Genomic DNA, 23,373 nt, shown 5'->3' on the forward strand with positions numbered 1-23,373 from the left:
CCATGCACAAATTCACATGCCATCATGACAAGCCAAACGAGAAGGCCTTTCATCCATACATTGAAAGACATTTTTTTTTAGTAATAGTTCAGACTATTGTGAAAACCTTTTTTAGAAAACTTGGCAAGTTTTGTATGTATGATTGTTCGTCGAATGAATGGAAAACAATGACCTCTACCTTAACTGTAGTTCGAACGATCGTTAGCAATCAAGAAATCAACCCATTCTGAACTCGGAAAATCATTACAAAAAAAATGAAACTTTTCATTCTTTCCCTATCCTCACAGAAAAAATCAAGCCGTAAACAACATGAATATCTTTCATCGTTGATCGGAACCACATCCACGGTTTCTAGAGGTGGTAATCATTCAAAATTACCCATCACTGAAATTAATTTAAATGATGAAGTTCAACAAGTAGAGATTGATGAACTGAATGAAGTGGAAGATTTGGTCGGATCACCTTCTTTGATTTATGTGCTTGATCGTTATACAAGACAAGTATTTGAACTGTCGAGTAATGAGAGTGATCGTGCGAATGTGGATGATCTGTCCACTTCTCATATCAAATGGAAAGTTGAAAAACTTCAATTTGGTACCGAGGATACAACTGCACATTTGAGGGTTTTAAAAATCTCAACCTATACAGAACATGCTCTATTTCTATTGGAGGACATGAGAACAAGAGAAACATTTCTATATGGACGTGGATCTAATGCGTATAGTCGTTTGTCGAACGATGAAAATATAGATTTAGATCAGCCTGTTTTTTCGCCGCATTTACAATTGCATAATAATCAGAGTCGAGTGACGCATGTTGGATGCTGTTTCTCATTTAGTGTGTGTATTGTTAATGATACGGATGTTCATATGACAGGTCAGAACTGGATTGACAATTCAACAGGTATGTAGTCATGTGTATGGATGGTGGTGGAGCCATATGGATTGTTTAAAATAATTTGACCAACTTGTTAATATTGCTCTGGTTAATATTTCATTGAAAATATTGGTGTGGCTGTTGAAATGCATCAAAAATTCTTACTTGTTGGTATGGACAGGTTACCATAATTGGGTCAATAGAGCTCATGTTTGCCCTAAACCTGTCAAGTCGTTGCATTGTGGCAATTTCCATTTCATCATATTACTGGTTGATGGGAGTATGTGTGTTGCTGGATCATATTCCTCCGGGCAACTGATTATGACCAATATAACACCATTTCAACAAATCCCAACCTCTTGGAGCTTTCATGCAGGAGTGTATGCCAAGTTAGGCACCAATTGTTCCTTATTGACATCCATGTCCAACACATATCACTTCTTTGGTGGGCCACCGTTTAAGGTTGAAGGTGATGATCGGCGAGTGAAGAGTCCTCTTGTCATGGATCATCATGACTCAAAGGAATTTCCATACGATGAAGCGTTTTTGGGAAGAGAATATGGAGCATTTCACTTTAAAAAAAATCATCTTTTATATATACTGGGTAATGCGAATGGTATCAGTTATAATCACATTATTAGATATTCTTCCTTATTTTCGACACAACCTCACATTTGCACGTTACCCATGCATATTGTATTCTACCTTAATCCAACACAATCAGCATTCCACAAGAAATTACTCGAGAAGGTTTACTTGGAGAGCCAGCATACTATTAGTGACATGCTAATTGCGACACAACATTAAGGGATTCTGAAACATTTTACATCTGGTTTGTTGAAATAGTCAATTATTTACATTAACTAAATAAAAGCACAAGCATTGAAAAATTCCCTGTTCAGTTGGCTTAAATTCATCATTACGACTGCATATATACATTTTCCGAACATTCAGAAATCATGTTTGTAAAATCATGAAAAAGTTATTCGTCAACTTTGTAATTCGAGTTTGCTCTAATTTGAGGCTTTTTGCCGAGAAAAGGGCTTGTCCTACTTCGAGAGTACATTCGTGTGATATTTCTAATATCTTCTTGTGACAAGTTCGATGGATTTGATAAATCCTTGGGTATATCATATTCCTTATTTTCTCTATCAATAATAGCCTGCATATCAGCATCGGTACGAGATCTTTTCAATCTTGCGTCAGGAATTAAATGTGCGTATGGATCTTTTGGTGTGTTGTCTGTGCGCTCGAACTTGTTAAATCTTTCACTATTCTGTAATTGTTCAAGGTCTTGAGATGAATGGGTCGATTTTAATTCTCCACTTGAAGTCAACACTCGTGAAATGTTAATGTTTTGTGATCGTTCCGAATTTTCAACTTCGTTAGCCAAGGATTCCGCATCGGATGACATGCTCCCTTCTTGTCTCAATCGATCTGCAATAAATTGAAATGAAGGTGGCTTATCACTTCCAGAATATGTGTCATCATTCGTACTACCATATCGCGAGCCTCCTAATCCTGTTCGTTTCATGCCCTCATTGGCTTGACTTTGCAAAGCTTGTCGTTGTTGTTCTTGATCCCACTTTTCACCATTTGCTTTTAGCCGTTCCCGGTATTCATCCAAAATTTTTGATTCCTTCTCTGTGGGTGGATGATCCCTCATATACTTGAGCCATGACACCCATTCCAAAGGTAAATCCTGAGGAAGATGTAAAATGGATTTATCATAATCGGCACTGTACTCAACAGTTCTTCTTTCTCTTCCTCCCATAATTTCGGAATAATAACTATTTCCCTTGACATCCTTTCCTACAAATTTTCTAGTGGTTGGTGCTGCATTGCCAACCGTAGCGGAATTGACTACTTTTTTCACCCACTGTGTGAGTTTATTTGTGAGTGAGGACATTTTTTTTGTTTCAATCATGGTTGGTAGGTTGTCAGCAGTGAAACGGAGTTGAAGCAAGAACGTGTGGATTGAATTTTAGAACCTTTGTGTGGTTTATAAATTATGTTATTTAAATATTATAATTTTTATTGGTGTGGTATACCAATGATGAAATGATCGGAGAGAGAATTTGGAAAATTAGAATAATAATAATATTCGGAGAAAAGTCGGGTGATGGTAAATTGAGAAATGTCATGGTGGATGATAATAATCACTACTATTACTATAATTAAAAATAATTAATTATCATCCTCAGCCTTGAGAAGAGGTTTATCCCTTCTATAATATAAACTTCCTCCGAAATATAATACACAGAAAACTCCAAAAGCAGTCAGTCCAGGATTTTCCCGAACGAAATTTGTCACTGAGTGAACAGGTTGTGTGATTTTGTCCATTTTTTTGTTTTCTTCATAATCGAGCTCTTTAAAAAGCTATTTACTACTCTTCTTTTTCTTTGTGGTTGTCTTCTTCTTCTTTCCTGCGGAATCTGGTTTTTTAATGACATGAATCGTAATTTTGTTTTGTTCATGATGTTTTGTATAGTCATACAGAGCAAGTTTTTCTCTCACTTTCACTTCTGCGGTTGGTTCAATAGGCAACGAAGGAGATTCCTTCATGGCTGAAAAGAGAACTAAAAACGGAAGAATTTCATCGTGTTTGTATTCTTGAGCCCAATAATAGGCTGTTTTACCTTGTTGATCCTTAATATCGGGATCACCTCCTTTTGCCAATAACAGTTTTGAAATTTCAAGAAATCCCTTCCGACATGCAACATGTAAAGGAGTGTAGCCGTTCGCGTCTTGCATGTTTGGATCTGCATAATAATTTAAAAGAGTTTCTACTATTTTCTTATATCCCTTAGAGGTTGCAAGATGAAGAGGCGTTTGAGAACCCACTTGATCATCACTCGGAATATTCGGATCACCATTGTATGTCAATAATAATTCCAAGACACTCATAAGACCCTTCTCTGCTGCTAAATGGCAGGGCGTGTAGCCCTTATTTTGAAAATCAATGTAATTGACGTTCGCGTTGGTTTCAACTATTAATGTAGAGACTTGCTGTAAATCGCCATTCTCTATGGCATTCATTAATAATTGTTCGGACATGTTGCTGGTTGTTTAATAATTATTTTGAATTGATCGAATGGACCTAGAGCAGTTGTAATTTTGACAATTATTTTTGGAGGGAGGTTTTGTCTGAGGACATCAGTGTGTTGTCAAATGAGAACACTAAAGACCATCATGCACACCAATCTGAAATTGAGAGTGGCGATTTTTTACAAGGTTACAATTTTAAACTCTCCAGTTCTATTCGAACAAGGAAAACCAACTCCGAGCTTGTTTCTTCTTTCTAAAAAAAATTACTGCATCATCAGGCCTGCTACCAACCTGGCTCACGACGAACCAAATTCCGATATTGCACCAGTTCACTACCGCTACCACTCATTCTGAACTATCATCATATCGGATTCATAGTTGTTGCTCAAAGTCATGAATATTCTTTTGTAAAATGGGAAATTCAATTTCTGATTCATCAGAGGCTGCCAAACCCACATTAATGGAAGATATTGACGATGACATGGGTAGTATTTTGGCACAGCCCATGTATGATTGGAGTCTTTCCGATCTTCAACAATTATTAATTGGGAAGGGCATTGAAAAATCAATTGTTCAGAGTAAGTGCTCGGAATCGGAATTTATTCTCATATGTGATGATTTTGCACATACACTGCTTATTCGTTTTTATTATAATCGTTACACAGAGTTCAATGAAAAGAATGAAAGCTTGTCGATATTCTTGTCCAGATACAAGAACGTTGGAGAAGCTCTCTTTCACCTTTCATCATGCCAACCCATTGCACAAGTCACCCAGGACACCAATGCAGCCAAGAAAATATTCAGTTTACTGCGAAAAACAAAACAAGAACAGATATCATCAAGGTAAGCTGCATTTTATTATATATTCACCCACGCTCACAAAACATGTTCACTATGGGAAATTTACTGCATGTCATACTTGTGGTGCAGAGTCATATCACCTGAAAAGAAAATCGAATTAGAAAAGGATTTTCTTAGATTGATGGACAAAATTTTTGAAAAAAACATTCCAGAAAATTACAAAGTCATGGACTTCAGCGATGATGTGTCATTGGTGAAAGATTTAGTAGATGACACTGACCTGAGTCAACAGACAGATCAATCACCTTCTCTCTCAACAACTTCAACCTCCCAATCCTTCCTTTCAAGCTCCTCTTTCTCCTGCAATTCAACAATGCATATTGATCCTACCCTTGCAGCTTCCTTTGACACAGAAACTGCCACTCCCTCTTCCACAGCTTTTTTTTCGTCACACCAACCCTATTCTAAACAGCCAAGTCGATCCAGTACTCCGGTCGCAATCTCTGTTTCTCCTACCACTAACAATTCCAAGCTGAAGTCTAGACAAATGTATCATCCAGTAGCACTATTTTCACCTGAACTCTTGACAGAATCTGAAACGAACGCCGTCAAGAATTGTTGTAAAAAATTAGAAAAATCGTTGAAACAGTCACAAACCCAGCTGTTGCTCACTGCTCAAAACTTGTGTCTTCCAGATAGATTCAAATATCGATATTTTCATCCGTACATTAAGCAAAGCGAAATGGTCGTCAGAGGCTCGTCAAAAAAGAAAGCAGCTCTTCCTGTGAAATTGGTGATCACTACATTGAATGAAACTCAAATGCATCGCTTTATTCGTCGTGTTGGTCACGTGTTGGATATTGCAAACTCTGATGAAAAAGGTACGTTTTTAAAATGGTGGCCATCTCCTAATATTTTTAACTGCCATATATTTTGGTTCATTACAGGTGGATTTGGTTTGTTTCACACGGCTCTCATTGTTGGAAACTGGTATATCGAGTTTAACGATAATTCTATTGCTTGTGTCAGGCCCATTTCCTCGAGTAAGGCTGTTTTTGTTTACCATTTAAAAGCCTTTGGAGAAACTGAAATCAATGAAGTGATTAACAAAATAACTCGAGTGTGTTGTACTTGGAATGCAACTCAATATTATGATGTTAAAACTGTAAGTTGAAAATATTGGCCAATAGGAGGTTGTTTATGAATATTCGTATTGTTACTTGGTTTCATCTTGCAACTATGTGTACAATTTTTTTGAAAAAACATTTTTCACTTTACTACTTGTGGATTACTTGAACTTTACTGACTTGTGGTATTCACAGGCCAATTGCCAACATTTTACACAAACATTGCTGAAAGCTATTGGAATTGATTTGAAAAATTCTACGGAAATATCACCTCTTGTCAAGGATTATTTTTTCAAGTTGAAAAAGTATGGAATTTGTTCCATGACCTATACCATCCCCAAACCAATCAAGTCCTCTTTCAATTTTGACGAAATTACCTTCAAAACTCACCAAGAATTGGATCAATTTTGGTTGACTGTCAACGCCAAACACCACGCATGGGTGAACACTGATGAAGGAAAAGATCACGAAAATTTATTGAAGAGTTATGACAGAGCTTTCTGGCTTCGCAGACAATCTTCCAAAGATATGTATAATGAAGTTAATGAACCTTTGCGAGAGAATGATGAAACACATCGATGTCTTTGTCCCTTCAATGAATACGAATGTGAAACACATTCATTCTTACTTGCTGATAGCGTGACAGGAAATAATTTTCTTGGAAGTTGGTGCCCTGAGTATCCATCAAGAAATGATTAAAATAAAAACAATCAATTCTTCTTCGAGATTGAGGCCAGGCATACTTGTTTCAGAATCCCATTGAGATTGTAGTTTATAATGGCGCCAACAAAACTCAAATCCAAAAAAAATACTGCAACAAAATGTCGTATCAGGTATGGATTTTTGTTTTTGAAACCGTTGCAGTACAATGGAACAATGTGATTCATGAATGATGATGGTGAACCACTCATAAACATGACAAAATGGTTTCGGAATGTTGATATCATGCTCCAAACAGTCCATTAATGCAAGAAAGGAAGAATTCCGAAAATATTTAGAGAAGAATGGAGTTGTGGATTCTTTTACCAAGGCTCTTGTGGCATTGTATGAAGAACCAGAGAGACCACAAAATCCACTCGAGTATGTAGCGTTTTCATGATGATCGTGTGTGTGATGAATGGTGAATCAATTTATTTATATAACAAAACGATGATTTTTTCAAAATATATTTCTAAATCGGTAAATGAATCCAGATATGTGAAACATTATCTTGGAGGACCATCCACAGAGGATATTGAACAATTAAAACAGGAGAATGAAAAGCTTAAACAACGAATTAAGGAATTGGAGGAAGGAAAATCAAATCAATAATGATTCTAACAGTGGACCTACCTTAGAACCAACGCTTCCTTTGATTCCTATGATTGATCGTCATTTACGACAACTGACGCCATTATTATCTATATTTCTAGATCGCGATTGAATCCATCCCATTCACGCATTGTACGATAAGCAACCCTGTTCTCCTTATAAAGCATTCATGAATACCAAATAAATGTTGTATGATTGTTTTTCAATGATGCTATGCACCATCCGCACGAATACAACCCACACACACGCATCACCAACACACATGGAGATAATCTCCATGAACGCCAAAGCAGTCCTTTTGTTCTACACGACTACTACTCTCAAAACAAAAAATGATGACACAAACCCAACAGCTTGCTTCTGGTACGCGATTGGGAGAAGAGAGAAAGTTGAGTCTTGGCTCATCCTCGGAGAGACGAGACAGTGTTACTTCTTCTTCCATCCCACAGTTACTAACCGATTCAAATATTGTTCCGAATATTTTGGTGATTGATGATGATTTAGTTACAAGAAAAACGCTTTCAAAATTACTTTCAAATTTGGGATACAAATGTACAACGGCAGCAGGAGGAAAGGAAGCTTTGAGCTTGTTGCTGCGTGATGATGATGATCCGTTTCATTGTCTTCTTGTAGATGTAATGATGCCAGAAATGGACGGTTTTGGCTTCATTCGTGTCTTGAAACAGGCCATCAACAGAGAAATTCCTTGCATAATGATGAGCGGTAGCGAGGATCCCGAAACTGTTTCAAAATCATTCCAATATGGAGCAGAAGATTTTCTTCCAAAACCAATCAAGGAAGAAATTCTCAGAGCACGAATACAAACTGTGTTAGCATATAGAGATCGAAGAATAAGGGAAAGATTTTATATTAACAAGATTGTAGAGGAGCAAAGATTAAGAAATCAACTTCACATGCAAGAAAAGAAGAATGAAGAAGAATTAATGGCGTTCAAAAAGAAGGTTGGCGAATCAATAGAAACACCAATTCAGTTAATTGTCAGCACAGTAGGAGACATTATGAGCGGAAGTTTAGATCGAGAGCAAACAAAACTTGCTCTCATTTCTGTGATGAAATCTCTTAGTTCTTCAAATCTATATAGGCCAGCCTTTTTAGATTCTCTCAAGACAACTGAAATGGATGAAAGTACCCGTCATTGGCTAGTCAATCAATATACCAAAGATGCCGAGGAATATAATGCCAGAAGGCACAGTATCAATGAAAGAAGCAATAGTTTGGATTCTGGGAGCTCGTCGGACTCAACCACCAACAATTACTCCTCTACGCTCACTCTTCCCAATGCACAGACCAATACATCAATTCTAACGAAGCCTGAAGCAGAATTGCCATTCAATTTGGACACCTATAAGCCCGATGTAGATTTAAAATCTCTGAACTATGACGCATTCAAATACTCCGACTATGAGGAGTTGAAAAAACACGTCATGTACTTCTTCAAATCATTGAACATGTTCGAAACGTTCAATATTAAGCCATACAAATTGTGGGCTTTCTTAAGCGAATTGAGAAAGAAGTATAGAGCAAATTTTTATCACAATTTTAGGCATTGTTGTGATGTTACACAATACCTTTACGTACTGATCAATAATGAGAAGATTGATGCATTCTTTTCCAACATTGAAAAACTTGTGTTACTCGTTTCTGGGCTCACACACGACATTGATCACCCAGGAGTGAACAATAACTTTTTAATCGCAACAGGTACGTGCATATAGGGTGTATTCGAATAATAACCATTCTTAACATATGTGTTATTGACATACATGGATTTATTCACACACACACATTTAGAGGATGAATTGGCCTATCGATATAATGACAAGAGTGTTCTTGAAAATTACCATGCGTTCAATGCATTTAAAATTTTACAAAAGGATGAATGCAATTTTTTAGATGGTCTTAGTGAAGAACAATTTCGAGAGTGCAGAAAATGTCTCGTCCAGACCATTTTAGCTACCGATATGAGCAATCACTTTTCTATAATTTCAATTTTCGAATCTCGAATAGGAACTGGAAGATTATCTAACGAAAATGCCGAAGATAGAATTCTATTAATGCGAGTGTTAATGAAATGTTCAGACATTAGCAATTTGAGCAGGCCGTTCCCTATTGCAAAGAAATGGGCCAATGCATGTATTAATGAATTCTTCTCACAGGGCGATTTAGAGAGACAGAAAGGACTTCCAATTAGCCCTCTCATGGATCGTAATACTTTGGATTTCCCAAAGTCACAGATGGATTTTGGAAAATTTGTTGTTGCGCCCTTGTTCAAATTGCTTTGTGCAGCCTTCAAAGAATTGACCTTCTTACACGAATCGGTGTTGAATAATATCGAGACATGGCGACACATTTACGAAGAGGAACAAGCCAAAAAGGCACTCGCTGCAGCAAACTCAACCACTCCATCGTCTACAGCAGCAATAGTTCCACCTCAAGAAAGTTCTACTGAAAAACCAGAAGAATCAAGCAAAGAGCCAACTAAAGTGGACCAAACAAGTGTTGCTCATGCCGAAGATAATGCTAAGGCAAGCACATCAACGACGACAGAACAAAACCCTCCTACGAGAAATGATACTGTCACCACTGCTAAGCCTGCTCAACCTGCCAATCAGTCCAACAATATGTTGTTCATTTTGTTGCCAGTCTTGTTTTTAATTCTCTCACTCATGCTATATTTCCTAACCATGTAAATTTAATTAAACTGCTTGAATCTTCTTAACTTTGGATACGAACATTAATTTATTTGTTGATCTCATGTGAGATGTCGAAAAGATTTAAGCCATTATTATTACAAACGCCTTGGCAAATCCACACCAACCCCAGAGAAATGAGAGGCAATGGAAGATACAGAAGAGATTGTAGTTCCAGTACTTTCGTGACTCTTGCTCCAAACTCGTGGAACTAAGCTCGTTACTCTAAATTTGCACTGTTTTCGTTTTTCAAAACTAAGGAAATAACATGCTTCACATGAATGGCCATGATGACTCCTACGTGGACCTCGTTTCTCTGAGGGACCAATTCTAAATGGATAATAAAGCCTCTTTTCTGAATCGCCACGTTCCTCACACTCCAGACAATGTTGTCCAACATCTGAACGGACATTTATGGATGACCAAACGTGCTGACAACGCTCACACTTGTAATATCCTTTTCCAATCGCTTCTTCATTGGGAATGGCTTCCAATTTCTTATGACAATCATTGCATCTGCAAACTTTCTTATAATCAAACACAGTCTTCCAGAACCATGAGGAACAAGGCTTACACGCAAAAAAGGCATAAACTTTTTGTTTTTCAGCATGCTTATCCAATTGCTCACGAGTGAGTGAAGGAACGTTTGATGAGCCGTTGAAGCCAAATGAACAATTACAGCAATTTCTTTCAAAAACCATCACTAAAACACAGTCCTGAGGACGCAAGGTTTATTAATAACCTTGTTTGTTTTGGAGGTTTTGTTTTTATTAACGGTTTTAAGTTGCTCAGCACTAAAATAAAAGAGCAAAAGCCACAATTTATTACAAATTCAACAAGTAAATATAATCATCAACAGTCAGTTCCTGACGAACCATTCATTCATTCTTTGAATCAAAAGTGTTGTTTTGGAGGTGGATAAGGAATTGTCAAGGCGTTCACTTTTCCATGATCAGTTCGGACGAAAAGAATGAATCAAGTTATTCAAATTGATAGAGTTTCAATTCAATGAGTCCTTCAATACTGATAGAGTTTCAACTCTTGTTGAGGTTATCAAAAAAAAAACTCAACAACAACCTTAATCTCAACGAATGAAGAGAAGTAGAGAGGATGAACCTACTCATCCTCCTACTAATCCATCTCTTGCACACGGCATCATTCCATTCTGGAATGAGTACTCACAACAAGTATCGGATAAACTTTGGGCATGTTCAAGAGATTCCTTTCATGAGTTTAATCAGTACAACAACAAGGGATGCACAGACGGATGGTTCAACTTTTCTCAATTCACTGTGATTGAATCCAAGCCAGTGTTTGATGTTCCACTCAATGTCCATCACTCTATAACAGAGAATGTGGCTTTTGATAACTCTAAAAAGCCACCTCAGCTCAAGAAAGCAAAAAAGAATCAAAAGACGCCCCAAAAATTGCAAGCAGACAAATCATTGAAAATCCGACTCTACCCCAATGAACAAGAAAGGACAACATTGAATCAGTGGATGGGAACTGCTCGTTGGATCTACAACAAGTGCTTAGAATTTACACACAATTTCAAAGATGTCAAGAAAAATAAGAAGAATTTCAGAACGTTTGTGGTGAATAACGATAATTATCAGACAGAAAATCAGTGGGTTGTGAATACTCCTTATGACGTAAGAGACGCTGCCGCTATTGAATTGTTGACTGCGTTCAACACTAATTTTGAAAAGAAGAAGGCTGGAATGATTGACAAGTTCATGATCCGTTTCAGGCGAAAGAAAGACAGAAAAGATCATTTTGTTCTACATTGCAAGCACTGGAAGAAAAAGAGTGGACTGTATTCTTTTATAAGGAATATCAAGAGTGCCGAACCTTTGCCTGAGGAGCTTCAGTATGATTCCATCATTATTAAGAACAAGCTGAACCATTATTATTTATGTATTCCACAAGTACTGGATATTAGGGGTGAGAACCAAGCCCCTCAACATTCAGGACAAGTTGTAGCATTGGATCCAGGAGTTAGAACATTTCAGACCACCTTTGATTTGAACGGTTATTCAACCAAATGGGGCTCAGGAGGTGCCGAAAGAATTGGTAGATTGTGTTGCGCGTATGACAAGTTACAATCGAAGTGGTCTCAACCAGAAGTCAGACATTGCAAAAGATACAAGTACAAGAGAGCAGGAAGAAGAATTCAACAAAAGATTAGAAATATTGTGGATGATTTACACAAGAAACTGTGTTTGTGGTTGTGTCGAAACTACCAAGTGATCTTACTTCCTTCGTTTGAGACTCAGAAAATGGTAAAGAAACTCCATAGGAGAATTAATAGCAAGACAGCAAGAAAAATGTTGACTTGGTCACATTACAGATTCAAGCAAAGATTGCTTCACAAAGCTAGAGAGCATCCGTGGACACACATTTATATTGTCAACGAAGCGTACACATCCAAAACTTGCTCATGTTGTGGACATGTTTATACGGTTGGATCATCTGAAGTGTTTCGTTGTCCATCATGTGGCTCAATTTTTGACAGAGATATCAATGGAGCCAGAAATATTCTTCTTCGATTCCTTACTACTCATGGAATTAGTTTTTGAGCACCTTGTGTGTTGGGTCTTCCCCACCTTGTGTGCGTTGGGTCCTTTCCCCTGGCTTTCACTCTTTGAGTGTTTGCTTGCAAGATCAGCACTTTGTTCGATTTGTTTGTTTTGTTCAAATTGTTGATTTAAATAAAGGCGTTGTTGCTTGTTTCAGAATTTTTCAAGTGATGATTCAACAAATCATGAGTTGTTGTATTCGTGTTTTTCAAATTAGAAATTGTAGGATCGGTTGTTGGATGGTCGTTAGCGTCTGTATGATCTTGTTCGTGATTGGTTTTGGGTACATTTCTCTTCTTGTTATGATGGGAAGAAGAAGTCTTGTAATTCCGAACTGGTTTGTTGGAAATGAATGACTTGTTTGGAGGAATATTCGGAAGTAAAGTTGTGCTCTCTTGAAGCTGTTGTTGATTGGATTCATCATGAAACAAAGGCTTTGATCTTCTTCTTCGTCTCAACGTTCCGGCTTTGGATGTTTGACTATTACCAGAAACTCCTGAATGCACATGATCCTTTGTTTCTTTTTCAGTTACCGCGGTACCTGATGGCTGATTTGTAGACTTCAAGTGGACCAGTTTTTGATCTTTTTCTGCTTCCGTATAGGCATTGGGAAAAACTTTGACAAAACGAATTCTTTGTTGTGATTTCATTTTTTTTAAAATTCCCCACCCACCAATTTTAGATGTCATTCGAAAAACACTTCTCATAAAACGTCATGCTTAAAACAATATGTCATGATCCATGAGCTCAACAACAAGAGAATGGCGTATCATTGAAAGATGGCCGAGTTGAATCGCTCTAACATGAAAGTCTCGTCTGGTAACCACAACATTTTCACATCTTCACCTAAACCTCCAAAAAGGTCATTAAATTTCGTAGGATTCATTTGGCATTGTTTGAAAATAAAGAGCAATAGTAACCCTCCTTCCTTAGAATTTTTCAATAATTTCAACACTCGAACATGAGTTTCCATTGCTCGAATGTATTTGGTAATGGTATTCACGCAATAACAAGCAATATCAGTTGTCACACCATTCGATTTTGATTGTTTCCATATCATGTCTTTGTTTTGAAGAAGTTGTGGACTCAAATACCGATATTCAACTTGTGCCTTGGAAAGGAGAGGATTACTCTGTGGGAGTACTTGAGAAAATTCTTGTTGAGATTTTTCAGATTCGAAGAGAAACAATATTCGTGTAGCGTCTGCCTTAACAGTTATCTCTTGTTTCTCATGAACATTCCTCAAATCAAAGGGACAATAAAAATCATTTCGAATGTTCATTTTCAAACAATCAATCAAATCATAATTTGGAATTCCAGTTGCTTGATCACACAATACAGTGGAACATACTTCTCGAGGAAAATAATCTGACAGTCCAAAACGGTCGAAACCACTACACAATTGTTCAATAAAAGATTTTCCTTTCGACAGAAGTGAGACAACACGAGCACGTGTCACTTGCATTGCTACTTGTTTCAAATCATGTTTGTCACAATAAGCATAGAAAAATTGTACATGTTCACTGTCGAAATGATGGTCAAAAGCGAGAGTTTCCAGGCTTGTCACAGGAATGGTATAGCCAGCGTTTAACAGGCGATACCACCAATGGGAATCTTTTTTAACCAAAGCTTTTTGAAGGAGAGAATTTGAGTTGGAAAGGAGCTTGTGATGAATGTGATGAGCTTGTTTTCGCATGGGGTGAGGTTTGTCTTTGAGAGCACTCAAACTAATATTTGTCCTCATTTCATACATGTAACAAGGTTGATGGGGCGAATTGCTTGATTTTTTTGTAGTTTTGAATGGTTTCACACCAAACAAGCAAACAAATTCCATCATGGAGAGGAACAATCCTCTTCCCAATACATTCACATACGGTTTGAATTGGTTACAAAACCAGTCAGACCCTTCTATGGAAATATCTGTCTCTGAAATACCCAAACTATCCGTATAATGTTCATAATACAAATAACATTGTTTGTGTTGTTTGGCATTTGCAAATTTTGAATCAATATTTAACAAATCACCGTTGCTATCCACAAATGCAAAGTGAATGACATCACTGCCATGAGTGAATGTAAAAAAACTCACTCTCTTTCCAGATCCATTATCCATCGTAATTAACTTGGAGCGTTTGATGGTCCTCCAATAATCTTGAAAGAATTTTTCTTGAAAAGGTTTTGTAAATTTGAGTTCAATTTCAGAGTTTGACAATTTTGAGAAGTCTTCAATCGACATGGATGGTCGCATGAGTTGCATGGTGTTGTACTCTTGTGGATACAAATGTTCCACAAATTCCACCCAATCGAATAAATATTTCTTGATGTCTGAGTGTTTGGGATTCACTAATGATCCTCCAAGCCCTCCAAAATCCTTTTGATAATTCTTGTAAAAGAGAGAACTATTCGAAAATTCATACCAATGTTTGCAAACCAACGAGTATCGGAATTGAACAATTGGTAATAAAGAATATGAAAAGATGTGATACAAGATATCATTCAAATAGAACACGAGTGATGGTGGTGTTGATGCATCATGAGGACGGGGCTTGTATGAGGCTTGATCATGACTGGAGCCTGAAACCACCCGAGCTTGTTGAAACATTTTTTTAGTTCAAATCAAAAAAGGCTTTGAATTCTTACAAATAGAGTGTTTATTACAAATAAACAATGTGTGAAGTGAGGTCTAGAATAACAATGTTGTTATGAACAATAATTCAGAAAATTAAAACACTTCTTTGAAAAAGAAAAAAAATGCAAAAAGCTTCTTCATCGACTTCACTCAACAACTCGGTGTATGATGGATCGTCCTCGTTATCATCGGGATCCATAACCACGAACGATGATTTGGATTTACTTGTAATTTTATTGGATGTGAATCCGTACACGTGGGGAAAGAGAAAATTAGACTTAACCAACGGAGTAGCAGCATCCAAGAATTTAATTTCATTTTCTCAATTTGTGAATCACTTGTTGGTTTTTATTAACATGTATCTGACCATTCAGAGGAATAAAAAGATTGCAGTGATCGCTAGTTCCGATCATAGTAAATCACATTTCCTCTATCCGAGTCGAACCACCTTTGCTAAAAAAGAAGTTCATAATTACAACAAAATTTATTCCAAAGAAAGCGGAAGTGTCTTGAATCAAGCCAACTCGGGAGAAGATGTGAAAGATTTCTTCTTGAATGAAATCACTTTTGAGAGTGTTTCTAATTCAATCTTGAATGGTCTTTTTCAAATGAATGAGGACCATACCAGTTCCGATGACGATCAAGCCATGGTGGATCAAGAAGAAACCACCACCGAAGATGCATCAGGTTTCCATCATACAGTATCCCGCACACATGGTTTCTCTTTGTGTGGAGCCCTCACGATGGCTTTATGCTTTATTAACAGATTGGAGAAGGAGAAACCAGAAGGAACCACACTCAACTCGAGAGTGTTAACATTCCAAGTCTCACCTGACATTTCTTCACAGTATATTTCAGTCATGAACTCGATATTTTCTGCCGAAAAGATGGTAAGTGGATAGCTATTTTGAAGAGAATTGTCTTGGTTCATATTGTTTTTTAATTGGTACTCAGGGAATTACATTAGATGCATGTGTATTGTCAACCCAAGATTCCACATTTTTGCAACAAGCTTGCTTTTTAACAGGTGGAATGTATTTGAAACCTCAAAGACAAGAAGGTTTGATTCAATATCTCACAACAATATTCATGATTGAGAAGAATCTTCGATCCTACATTCAATTACCTGTACAGAACACTGTTGACTTCAGAGCAAGCTGTTTTGAAACTAGAAAACCCATTGATGACGGCTATGTTTGTCCCGTTTGTTTATCCAGTAAGTAGTAGTTTCCCTTACGTCTTGTAGTTTCATCATACTGTTTCAGTTTTCAGCAAATTCAAACCAGTATGCTCTACGTGTGAATCAAAATTACAAAGACCAACAAACAGGTCCGTCTTATCATTCAAATAGATTAAAGGCCATTACCCTTCCTGTACTGGAATTGCAACCAACAACATTGAAATTGCACAACGCTCGTTTTCGGGTTTGACTGATATGTTCACAACAACTTCCGGTTGTCCATTTATTGGCACAACTCCCGTGCACGGAGGTCACTCACCAATCACACCCCGGCAAAATCGTTCATACCCAATTCAACTTTTGCACTCTTTTCACACTAACAAGATGCAAAGACAAACAGCAAAAAATGTTTAGAGGCGCAATTCACAAGTTGCTGGTTTGCATGCTGCCACTGCTCTTGGCGCTGCTTCTCAACACCTTACTGACCAACAGCTCGCACAACCAATTTTCTGCAGACGCAAAACTTCCTATTATCTCAACCACGATTGACAATTTCATGGAACGTGTCATCTCGCAACAACAAAAACAAGAGATAGCAACGAACCCATCATGGACTACAGCCATCATTACAAGCTCCAACTCATCCATTGTGGTACTTTCATTGAGACGGCAGCTTAACACCACACGGTATCAACAACAGGAAACCACATTCTCTCTACAAGCGCTCAACAACCACACAGTGCACATGTTCTCCTTTGATTTGGAGTCTGATGACGCGACTCGGCATGATTCATTTCTATCTAGTGTGAAAATGGCTCTATCCATGCATCAGATCAAACCATTGAAATTGGTTGAAGTGAGCAACATGTTGTGTGATTGTATTTTGGGAAATCCTTTTGTTGATTCCAATCAAATTGAGTTTTTAATCACGACTGATAAGGATGTTCCAAAATTGATTCGACAAATTCGAGAGAATTCAAAATCTCGATATTTGGAGTTGAGTGATTTTAATGTTGTCATCCTTTCACCCTATGAAATTCAATATGTTTGGATGAACGATTCGTCATCTTACCAGGTTAACCACGACTCTTTCTCGGCCAGTTTGATTCAGAATTTGAAAGATGACATGATTTCTTGTTTGTACGAGATGAAATATTGCAGAATGAATGTTTCAACTTCAGGTATTTCGTCCTGTTATGAAAAACATGACTATTGTTGGTTGAGGAGAGCTCAAAACTTTTTTCAAGTTGCACACTCTGAATTGTTTGTGAGTTTTACCAATCAAATTTTGTCAAAATTTAGAAAGACAATGGCACTGGTGATAGAATATCAACCCTTCTTCGAGAATGCCACTAACACTGTTCTTGAGGACATTTTTCTCAATTCAACATTTTCACATGAACTGTTTTTGCCTACCATTAACGAAAATATCACCCTCTCACAACGATTGGATTATATCATGCAAAATGAAATGATGAACAGCTCTCAATATTCATGTCACACAAGCATTTGCTTGTTTGAACCATTGTTAGCAAGTGAATACTTTCAATTTGCCTCCATTTTATGTTGCTTGATATATTACATTTTCCTCTTTTGTATGTGTCAAAAGAATTCAATGAAAATCCGATTATTGCTTCCTTGGTGTGGCCCATTACTGGTAATGATTCGAATATTGAGCAGTGGTGAATTTATTTACAGTACCTGTCCAGTTTTATATTCCATGATTTCCATTATCACAGCGACAATGGCAACAGTGATTTACATTATCACAATTTTGAGAGTTCTCTATTTGAGAAATTTATATGAAATTATTTCAAAACGAAACAATATTGGATTGTACAAGAGATTGGCTTCAAAGAAGTTTGGAATTTTCATCACTCTTTTGGCATGCTTATTTACCTTTTTAATCATGCTTGTGTTTATTCCAATGTTTTCCAGAATTTACTTGACAAATTCATTGAGCATCTCTCGAAATGTGATCACTGGATCGATTATTACATTGGCAATTTTATCAGCCATTATATACAGTACTGTTGACTTTATATTTCACAGAAGAGACATTAAGAAAAAAGGTTTAATTTATTTCCTCTTTTTCGATGATCCCTTTTACATTCGAATTGATTTGATTTGTTTGATTACCATTCTGATTTTACTCATTCCTTTCCTTACCCCAACGCGAATCTCTGTATTGAGCGGTTTATTCCGGATGTTGATTTCTCTTGCAGCATACATGATCATGGGAGGAAATACTCTCTTCATTGAGTGGGTGAAAATGTTGAAGTATCGAAAGAGTACACAATTTACGAAATTTGACGACACGAAATCTACAACTACCTCCAAAGAATCTACAACACCTTCAACCATGATCAATAGCCATCAACACACCAATTCTCTGGAGTATTTGTTGAAAGACTCGAATTTTTTTGAAATGTTGAAAACCTATTCTGAAAAAGAATTTTCCTTAGAGAATATTTTACTCTTTGAACAAGTTCAAGAATTGGTCAGAACTCAAAAATTAACACTTTCCCAACTTTCTCAAATTGAAGAAAATTTTTTGAAACCCTATTCGAAATATGAAGTCAATATTTCATCAACAACCAAAAAGGCCTTCCATGAATGGCACGAGCGTATGAAAAATTCCCAAGTAAGAGATAGTCACGAATTTCTGTTAGACGCGAAAGAAATTGAAACACTTTTCAATATTCTATATGATGACATTTTGAACAATTTGAATGACACTTTTAGTAGACTTCAAGCCACTGAGGAATTTATGAAATGGGAAAAGGTGGTCGATCTCCAAAGACAACAATCCGTTGAACGATAAAATCATTGAATATAGATATTGAATTATAATAGAACTGCTTTTAAAGTTATTCGACCATCTATTTTGGTATGCAACATTTTCGCAGCATCTCGTTAAAACTTCCGTGAACTGAAAAATCAAATGTTCAAAGACGTTCCACAAACGCTCACCAACAACGCTCACGTTGCTGCTGCTGTCGACGAGTCTCATCACGTTGTTGTCTGTTGTCATGACCTAAGAACAGTTTCGTGTTTTAACAAGAGCTTACCGTGATGCAAGGTCGATTGAACCACCAGACAAGTTGTCTTAACAAGTTCACTACTGGGACCTGCTTGCTCCAGGCAAAGTGTGCCAAGGGTGGATTTGGAGATGTCTCTAAGCAACTGGTGTGAAGTAAGAAGGAGATGTTCACGAATGTCGTGAATGAGGTGTGAAAGGAAATAAGGAAACATCATTGGTTGGTGAACATGATTGACACTACCACACTGTGTTGAGTTACATACTTAGACGCATTCGTGTCACGATAATATATCACAATGACTAGCGTTAATATGTCAAGCTTAGGAGCAGCATCAAAAGCGAACAATCCACTCTTCCGTAGCTGGAGCGTGCTCTGTGTTGCCTACCATTGCTGAAAGCCAGTACTTACAGAATTTAAATATGAAACGAAACTCGTAGTTGTACTTGTAAACATCATCATCATCATTCATCCCTACAACAACTAAGATACATCACGCAACATGGTCATCCAATACAGTAAGACGGTTAAGGTTCACAATGAAACAAAGAAGTTCATCCATTACAACAACACTTACTTCACTCAACCATCAAAGAAGCAAAAGCTAAAGGATGACGTTTCTAAAAGTAAGTATTGCTGCATGTTGACAAACAATTGAAGTATACATACCTTATCGGAATTCATACAGGATCTACACGAGGAATCACTAAAACCACCCGTATCGGAATTGTTGGCAAGTTTCGTAAACGTCGTTGGGTGAAAACTGTTGAGGCTCATCAAAAACGAGTAGATATAATTGTGAATTTTGTGGCCAACCCTGTTCCACGTGAGGAGTTTTGGAAATGTTTGGAGAGAGTGAACCAGAATTTGCAAACACCATTCATGTCATTCTGTGACATGATGTTGTATCTTGAGAGGAGATGGAATGAATTTTGTGCTGAAGCCTATGCTACTTTGAAGGCTAATTTACAACCAGGTGGTATGAAATTTGGTTCAAGTTTGAATCTTGGAAGATTTCCATATGCTGTTTTGGATTGGATTTTGTGTCGTAATTATCAATGTAAGAAGGAGGTTGTTGAAACAAGCATTAATATCAATCGTGAAGAGGTTCCTGTACGAGTATTCAAATACAGCTTCATGTCCGAAACTGGCTTACCCAAGCTCGGTAATGATTCCTTTTGGTACATGAATTTGCATTTTCCTACAGAGAAACAACCAACCTTTCAAAAATCAGAATATACTAGCTTGACCATTGTTGTCAATGATTATGACAACAGAGTATATTGCAACTGGGAAATGGTTAATTATGTCATGTGGATTGATCGTGACGGAATGTCTGGAAGGTGGACCAAGACTACTTAATTTACCAGAGTTTGAGTTGAAACAATCTGTTATTGACGTCAATATTAATTAAACAAGAACCATACTTACATTAATGTGTTAAGGCTACAATCATATCAGAACATCTGAAGGAGAGAAGGTTGTCAAATCATCATGTTGTGATTCATTCATTCCGAATATTCGAAATCAGAGAGGAATTCCACTTCACCATCTACTTCGCTACTATCCACAATCTCGTCAGGATCTTCTTCCATTTCTGCATTACCATGTTCGAAACTCTCTTGAGCATGAGAAGTATCTACAAGTTCCCTGAAAACATCTCGTTTAAAATCTCCTCTTGAGCTTGAGTATCCTCAAACATCCGAAAAACATCTTCCATGTCTACATCATTCTCCAAAACATGCGAGTCGTTTAGCATGCTGTTTCTGACATCGCATACAGTCCTTAATGGAATTGTCAGGAGGCGACGATACTTTCGCATTTGATCCGTTCTCAAAAATTCTTGTACGGTGTTGAATTTTCTTCTTAATGGAATTCGTTTTCTTCTCTGCTTTTTCCCACACGCACTTTTTGACGACAGTGCTTGACAATGATGTTTCCTCAGCAGTCTTATCGAGTTTTTCTAAGGCCTCATCATTAATATCAATGGAAGCGATGTCTTGTTTCCACGTTTCGAGTATTTCTTGCCAAATTTTGGAAATTGATTTGTCCTCTTATTTGTTACCAATCCAGTCCCTTCCTCTTCGAGTGGACATATATAACACCCTTAATGGCAATAAAACACATTCAGCAAACCCTGGAAGAGTTCGGTTTGTGATTCGATTTTCTTTCATTGATAAGTCGACCTAAACTGTGAACGCCTTCACATCCTTGATTCATAAAACGAGTAAGGGTGCCATATTTCTTCAATAAAAGGCAAATGATTCAAAACGATATGTACATAATATCCAAAGTTTTCATTGGGATAGTGTAAACGAAGTATCTCATTTAACTTTTTCAACGTTGGAATTAAATCTTCCTCAATATTTTGCTCTGCAAGTAATTGCGAAGGGCCTCCATGTATCCATAAATTATATATCGAAACATTGACCAAATTGCAACATCTTGTGAATCAAAGCTGCTTTTGTTTAAGGCTTCCAAAAAAATTTTCTCAAAATTGAGTAATAAGGTGTCCGCTTGTTTTCCATTGAGGTAAGGTGGTTGATAGACTTTGTTTGCTTCCATTGCCAGCTGTTGCTTGTAAAATGGTTTTTCTTTAAATTCAAATTTTGAGAGTGATGGGAACTGTCGAATTACATCTTTAACTGCCTCTAATTCATCTGGACACAGTTTCAACATTAATTTAGCCAACCAATTCCCAACAATTCGAAGCTTTGCATAAAGTACATCAATGACAACATGTTCCATCAATTTTGGGTATTTTTCTAGAATAATATTTCTGCAATTAAAATCGAGAGAGTGATTGTATTCAAATATTGTATTATAATTTTCATGAGTACAATCACAATATGGGCACACAAATGTTTCATCACAGAGCTTCCATAATGCTGACAAATCTGCACATATATATACTGTAACAGGTAGAGTTATGCTTTTCTTCACCCCATTTTCCTCAAAAGTGTAAATAAATCCGTGTTCAACCAAATCATTCAATATTGAAAAACTTATATCAAAATATTTCGAAACATTCTTATGAATTTCTTGTCCTTTGTACATATCTGTAATGAATGCATTGTATCTGCATTGTGTAGAAAGAATACTGTTAAGAATTACAAATGCATGAATGACTTCATTGGTAGAACGGCCATCCCAAAAACTTTTCAGTTCCAATTTTTCAGGAATTTTTCCTTCCAACTTCACTATAAGATCAACTACTTCGTGCAGTAAACACGAAACGTCCACATGAAGAGAATTGTTGTCATGAGACATGTGAAATATTTGTTGAACTAATTCATTCATTTCATCACGCTGTTCTTTAAGCTTTTCTTTGGTACAGACAATAAAATTCAATGCATGATATTGATAATGCTCGCAAAAGAAATGATCTGACATCAATCTGGTGTCTGTAAAGTACACAGCACCTTCAGGTGATAAATTGTCTTGTAATTCAGGTGATGCTAGTGTTTGAAAATGATGTGCTAGTCTTGTGTAGTTGGTATGGCCTTTTGATACATAGGAGTCAATTCTCTTGTAGAGAGAATCTGAATCTTTTTCAAATATATAGTCAATAATGTCGTCTAGAGTTTAACCATTGCTTTTCAATATCTCTTGAATACCAGTAACAAGTCTATCTGAAGTGAGTTTTTGATTTTGGGTAATCATTTCCTATATATTTTTAATTGCTCGTCGAAATGGCCTGCGTTTCAAAAATTGTCCATCACACTTTCCACACACTAAACCAAAGGCTTTGTCACAATTAATAAACCCTTTCGTTGATTTTTTTTCTTTGGTTTTAGATTATTATAGAAATTATCATTTAGTTCACTCTCCCAAAATTAATTCACAATATTTTCTGCACTTCCAAGATGCCACTCAATAAAATCAATTCAAATAGATAAATTCCACAAAGTTCAAAATAACAATGTCATTATAAATACTATCATACAAAATCACTGTGACATTCTTGAAATTAATTTGTATTGTAATGTCATGTGAAAAAGAAAAATGAATTTAAAGAGTGAGACACCATTTCGATAAACTGATGAATCAGTGAATGAAACGAACATGAA

The 23,373-nt window shown here is 36.8% G+C and overlaps 13 protein-coding genes across 13 annotated transcripts; 8 read left to right on the forward strand and 5 right to left on the reverse strand.

Moving 5' to 3' along the window:
• Positions 1–254: 254 nt before the first annotated feature.
• Positions 255–1,683, forward strand: C9374_009328 (uncharacterized protein; the record flags this gene model as incomplete). The annotated part of the gene is made up of 2 exons (XM_044699503.1): positions 255–903; positions 1,058–1,683. The coding sequence occupies 2 exons, from the start codon at positions 255–257 to the stop codon at positions 1,681–1,683; spliced, it is 1,275 nt and encodes a 424-aa protein (XP_044544679.1).
• A 175-nt stretch (positions 1,684–1,858) lies between these two features.
• Positions 1,859–2,785, reverse strand: C9374_009329 (uncharacterized protein; the record flags this gene model as incomplete). Its single annotated transcript, XM_044699504.1, has 1 exon — positions 1,859–2,785. The coding sequence occupies one exon, from the start codon at positions 2,783–2,785 to the stop codon at positions 1,859–1,861; it is 927 nt and encodes a 308-aa protein (XP_044544680.1).
• A 470-nt stretch (positions 2,786–3,255) lies between these two features.
• Positions 3,256–3,933, reverse strand: C9374_009330 (uncharacterized protein; the record flags this gene model as incomplete). The annotated part of the gene is made up of 1 exon (XM_044699506.1): positions 3,256–3,933. One exon carries the CDS (start codon positions 3,931–3,933, stop codon positions 3,256–3,258), a length of 678 nt encoding a protein of 225 aa, XP_044544681.1.
• Positions 3,934–4,336: 403 nt separating this feature from the next.
• C9374_009331 (uncharacterized protein) lies at positions 4,337–6,551 on the forward strand (the record flags this gene model as incomplete). Its single annotated transcript, XM_044699507.1, has 5 exons — positions 4,337–4,502; positions 4,590–4,767; positions 4,855–5,606; positions 5,673–5,890; positions 6,048–6,551. The coding sequence occupies 5 exons, from the start codon at positions 4,337–4,339 to the stop codon at positions 6,549–6,551; spliced, it is 1,818 nt and encodes a 605-aa protein (XP_044544682.1).
• Positions 6,552–6,673: 122 nt separating this feature from the next.
• C9374_009332 (uncharacterized protein) lies at positions 6,674–7,163 on the forward strand (the record flags this gene model as incomplete). Its single annotated transcript, XM_044699508.1, has 3 exons — positions 6,674–6,685; positions 6,811–6,932; positions 7,046–7,163. 3 exons carry the CDS (start codon positions 6,674–6,676, stop codon positions 7,161–7,163), a joined length of 252 nt encoding a protein of 83 aa, XP_044544683.1.
• A 332-nt stretch (positions 7,164–7,495) lies between these two features.
• Positions 7,496–9,874, forward strand: C9374_009333 (uncharacterized protein; the record flags this gene model as incomplete). The annotated part of the gene is made up of 2 exons (XM_044699509.1): positions 7,496–8,885; positions 8,976–9,874. 2 exons carry the CDS (start codon positions 7,496–7,498, stop codon positions 9,872–9,874), a joined length of 2,289 nt encoding a protein of 762 aa, XP_044544684.1.
• Positions 9,875–10,965: 1,091 nt separating this feature from the next.
• Positions 10,966–12,453, forward strand: C9374_009334 (uncharacterized protein; the record flags this gene model as incomplete). The annotated part of the gene is made up of 1 exon (XM_044699510.1): positions 10,966–12,453. The coding sequence occupies one exon, from the start codon at positions 10,966–10,968 to the stop codon at positions 12,451–12,453; it is 1,488 nt and encodes a 495-aa protein (XP_044544685.1).
• A 128-nt stretch (positions 12,454–12,581) lies between these two features.
• Positions 12,582–13,103, reverse strand: C9374_009335 (uncharacterized protein; the record flags this gene model as incomplete). The annotated part of the gene is made up of 1 exon (XM_044699511.1): positions 12,582–13,103. One exon carries the CDS (start codon positions 13,101–13,103, stop codon positions 12,582–12,584), a length of 522 nt encoding a protein of 173 aa, XP_044544686.1.
• A 119-nt stretch (positions 13,104–13,222) lies between these two features.
• Positions 13,223–15,055, reverse strand: C9374_009336 (uncharacterized protein; the record flags this gene model as incomplete). Its single annotated transcript, XM_044699512.1, has 1 exon — positions 13,223–15,055. One exon carries the CDS (start codon positions 15,053–15,055, stop codon positions 13,223–13,225), a length of 1,833 nt encoding a protein of 610 aa, XP_044544687.1.
• A 149-nt stretch (positions 15,056–15,204) lies between these two features.
• C9374_009337 (uncharacterized protein) lies at positions 15,205–16,433 on the forward strand (the record flags this gene model as incomplete). The annotated part of the gene is made up of 3 exons (XM_044699513.1): positions 15,205–15,972; positions 16,037–16,298; positions 16,348–16,433. The coding sequence occupies 3 exons, from the start codon at positions 15,205–15,207 to the stop codon at positions 16,431–16,433; spliced, it is 1,116 nt and encodes a 371-aa protein (XP_044544688.1).
• A 235-nt stretch (positions 16,434–16,668) lies between these two features.
• C9374_009338 (uncharacterized protein) lies at positions 16,669–19,086 on the forward strand (the record flags this gene model as incomplete). Its single annotated transcript, XM_044699514.1, has 1 exon — positions 16,669–19,086. One exon carries the CDS (start codon positions 16,669–16,671, stop codon positions 19,084–19,086), a length of 2,418 nt encoding a protein of 805 aa, XP_044544689.1.
• A 719-nt stretch (positions 19,087–19,805) lies between these two features.
• On the forward strand, positions 19,806–20,665 carry C9374_009339 (uncharacterized protein; the record flags this gene model as incomplete). The annotated part of the gene is made up of 2 exons (XM_044699515.1): positions 19,806–19,929; positions 19,992–20,665. 2 exons carry the CDS (start codon positions 19,806–19,808, stop codon positions 20,663–20,665), a joined length of 798 nt encoding a protein of 265 aa, XP_044544690.1.
• Positions 20,666–21,652: 987 nt separating this feature from the next.
• C9374_009340 (uncharacterized protein) lies at positions 21,653–22,966 on the reverse strand (the record flags this gene model as incomplete). The annotated part of the gene is made up of 2 exons (XM_044699517.1): positions 21,653–22,851; positions 22,921–22,966. The coding sequence occupies 2 exons, from the start codon at positions 22,964–22,966 to the stop codon at positions 21,653–21,655; spliced, it is 1,245 nt and encodes a 414-aa protein (XP_044544691.1).
• Positions 22,967–23,373: the final 407 nt, after the last annotated feature.

Source organism: Naegleria lovaniensis, assembly GCF_003324165.1.
Source record: "Naegleria lovaniensis strain ATCC 30569 chromosome Unknown tig038, whole genome shotgun sequence".
Taxonomy (NCBI): Eukaryota; Heterolobosea; class Eutetramitea; order Acrasida; family Naegleriidae; genus Naegleria; species Naegleria lovaniensis.